General features: G+C 43.1%; 1 protein-coding gene across 1 annotated transcript; it reads left to right on the plus strand.

Moving 5' to 3' along the window:
- Positions 1–239: 239 nt before the first annotated feature.
- LOC138397477 (olfactory receptor 7G3-like) lies at positions 240–1,175 on the plus strand. Its single transcript, XM_069491546.1, has one exon. It carries the CDS (start codon positions 240–242, stop codon positions 1,173–1,175), a length of 936 nt encoding a protein of 311 aa, XP_069347647.1.
- Positions 1,176–3,525: the final 2,350 nt, after the last annotated feature.

The raw sequence follows: 3,525 nt of genomic DNA on the forward strand, positions 1-3,525 counted from the left end.
GGCGTGCTGGCATGTGCTGGTAGTGCCAGCTACTCACAAGGCTGAGGCGGGGGATCACTTGAGCCCAGGAGTTCAAGGCTGCAGTGAGCTATCATGATGCCACTGCACTCCAGCCTGGGTGACAGAGTGAGACCCTGTCTCAAAATAAAAGAAAAGAAAAAAGACTTCCCTCAAGTGATGATTGTGTGTCTGTTTCATTATAATTCATGTCTCTATTTTCCATCAGACTTTTCAACAACATGAAATCAGAAAACCAAACACGTGTCTCAGAATTCCTCCTCCTTGGCCTCTCGGAGGATCCAGAACTGCAGCCCATCCTTTTTGGGCTGTTCCTGTCCATGTACCTGGTCACGGTGCTCGGGAACCTGCTCATCATCCTGGCCGTCAGCTCTGACTCCCACCTCCACACCCCCATGTACTTCTTCCTCTCCAATCTCTCCCTCACTGACATCTGTTTCACCTCCACCATAGTTCCTAAGATGCTGGTGGACATTCAGACAGAGAGCAAAGTCATCTCCTATACAGGCTGCCTTACTCAGGTATATTTTTTCATGGTTTTTTTATGTATGGACAATTTACTCCTGACCATAATGGCCTATGACCGCTATGTGGCCATCTGCCACCCTCTGCGTTACACGGTCATCATGCACCCCCATCTCTGCACCCTGCTGATTCTACTCTCCGTGCTCATCAGCGCCTTAGACGCTCTACTCCACAGTCTGATGGTGTTGCCACTGTCCTTCTGCACAGACCTGAAGATCCCCCACTTCTTCTGTGACCTCGCTCAGATCCTCAAGCTCGCCTGTTCTGACACCCTCATCAATAACATCCTGGTGTATTTAGTGATCATCCTGTTAGGTGTGGGTCCCCTCTCGGGGATAATTTTCTCTTACGCTCAAATTGTCTCCTCTATCCTGAGAATCTCATCGATGGGTGGGAAGTATAAAGCTTTTTCCACCTGCGGGTCCCACCTGTCTGTGGTTTCCTTGTTCTATGGGACTTGTGTTGGGGTCTACCTTAGTTCTGCAGTTTCTGACTCTCCCAGAAAGACTACAGTGGCCTCGGTGATGTACACCGTGGTCACTCCCATGATGAACCCCTTCATCTACAGCCTAAGGAACAAGGACATGAAGGGAGCATTGAGGAAACTCACTTCTGGAACACTGTCTTTGTAATTGTCTACCACCTTGGCTGTGGGCTTCTGGAATGAGTCAAAGGGAATGAAATATTGAGTATTCCAGAAATCCTGATTCTTCCATAATTCAATTCTCCTAGCAGAGTGGTTCGTCTTGGGCTCTCAAGGCAAATAGCTTTGTATTGGATCCTGCATTCTTGTGGTTTCCCACTGTCATTTATCAACCAACTTAACTCTCTGAGTTCAGTTTCAACATCTATAAAATGGGCAGAGTGATACTGCACAAATAATAGTGATATTGACAACATGCTTCATATATTGGGATGTCTAATTCAATATATTGAATATACTCAAAATATTATCTGTGTTAAGCACCAGTAGCCAGACTCTGTGGCATATTCCTGTAGTCCCAGCTACTGGGGAGGCTGAGTTGGGAGGATTGCTTGAGCCCAGGAGTTGGAGGTTGCAGTGAGAGCTGTGATGACACCACTGCACTCCAGCCTGGGCGACAGAGCAAGACTCTGTCTCTGAAAAAATAAAAAATAAGTAAAAAAATAAATCACTAGTAAAATTAAATCACTAGTAAAGTTATCTGTGTGCAGCCCTGTGTGAGTACACTTTTAGAGGACATTCATTTGCTTCCATGTTAATATACTGATTAAAGCAATTCTCACTTTTTTTCCCCCTCTCCACTTGGAGTCATCTTCATTTTCCTGTTTATTTTTTCCTCATTTCTGCTGGAGTCTACACAGAGAAATGTACATGAGTAAAGTCCATTAGGATTTCTTATTTAATCCGTGTGTTATATAGTAGTGCATCTCTTAATATCCAAATATATAGAGGATCTCTTTTTGCACGTTTGTTATTGAATCTAGCCTAGTTGCATTGTGATCAGAAAACATACTCTCTGTGGGATTTTAATTCTTTGAAATCACAGATTTATCTCACACAGCACCCGTGGTCAATTGTAGTGTTTTGTTTGTGCTGAAGAAATAAATGTATATTCTACAGTTATTGGGGGCATTGTTCTATATTTGTCCTATAAGTCAAGTTTGTCAATCATGCTCAAATATGGCTGTTTTTTACTTATTATTCTTTTTTTTGTCTCCTTGTTGTATTCACCACGGAGTGATGTATGTTATAATCACCCAGTGTGATTCTGAATTTGTTTATTCTGCTTGTAGTTCAATCAAATGACCAGTGAGTACAAATTCAGAATTGTTGTGTCATCCTAGTGAATCAGATCTTTTATCTTTATGAAATTACCTTTGTTATCCCTGGACATGTTTTTGCATTAAAGTCAACTTTGATAGTAAAACAGTGTCATCACACAGTTTTTTCTGGGTCTCCAGGTGATGGGAAGCCTGGCTATAGTCCACAGAGTGATTGGTTTGCTTCTAGTTCTCTCATGTCTAAGATACATCCCTTTGGGGTCCCAGGCCAAAGAAGGGAGTCCCTGACTCTCATTCTTTACCCCTGAGCCTGGAGACCCCTAAAGCCCACACTGGCCCCTAATCTGCCTCTTCTAGACCAAGGGTATAAACAGGCCTGTTACCTCTCTGGAGCCCTGTCCTCTTGTAGTCTCAACATAGTAATTTCCTACTAGCAGTTAGGTATTTGGTGCTTTTAAGATACATTTTTTTAAAATACACGTTACATGCAAACTTTTTTTTTCCCAAGGGGAAGACAGGGTCTCGCTCTGTTGCCCAGGCTGGAGTGCAATGGCACAATCATAGCTCCTCACAGCAACCTCCAACTCCTGGGCTCAAGGGATCCTCCCACCTCAGCCTCTTGACTAGCTGGGACTACAGGTGTGCACCACCACACCTGGCTAATTTTTCTATTTTTTGTAGAGATGGGGTCTTGCTATGTTGCCCAGGCTGGTCTTGAACCCCTGACCTCAAGTGATCCTCCCGCCTCGGCCTCCCAAAGTGCTGGGATTACAGGCCAGGACTATTATAGTATGGGGCCACGGACTGGGTGGCTTAAACAATAGAAATTTATTGTCTTGCAGTTATGGAGGCTAGAAGCTAAAGAACAAGGGGTTGGCCGAGTGGTTCTTTCTGAGGGCTGTGAAGGACAAACTGTTCCATGCCTCTACGCAATAGCCTGAATAAGATGTCCCAATTACCCTGATTTGATCGTTACTCAGTGTGTGCTTATACCAAAATATCACACGTATCCCATAAATATGTACAGGCATTATATTTCCATAATAATTAAAAAGTTAAAAAAATTTAAAATAGTCTAAATAAAATTAATCTCCTAACTTGTTTACTTTTTGTGGTTGTTGTTTGTTTTTGACAAAAGATAGCACAAATGTGTTGGAAGAGTGAGTGAGCTTCATTGAAGAATATTTACAACCTCAGCAGAATGCTAAGGTGATGCTA

This window comes from Eulemur rufifrons, chromosome 2 (assembly GCF_041146395.1).
Source record: "Eulemur rufifrons isolate Redbay chromosome 2, OSU_ERuf_1, whole genome shotgun sequence".
Classification (NCBI taxonomy): Eukaryota; Metazoa; Chordata; class Mammalia; order Primates; family Lemuridae; genus Eulemur; species Eulemur rufifrons.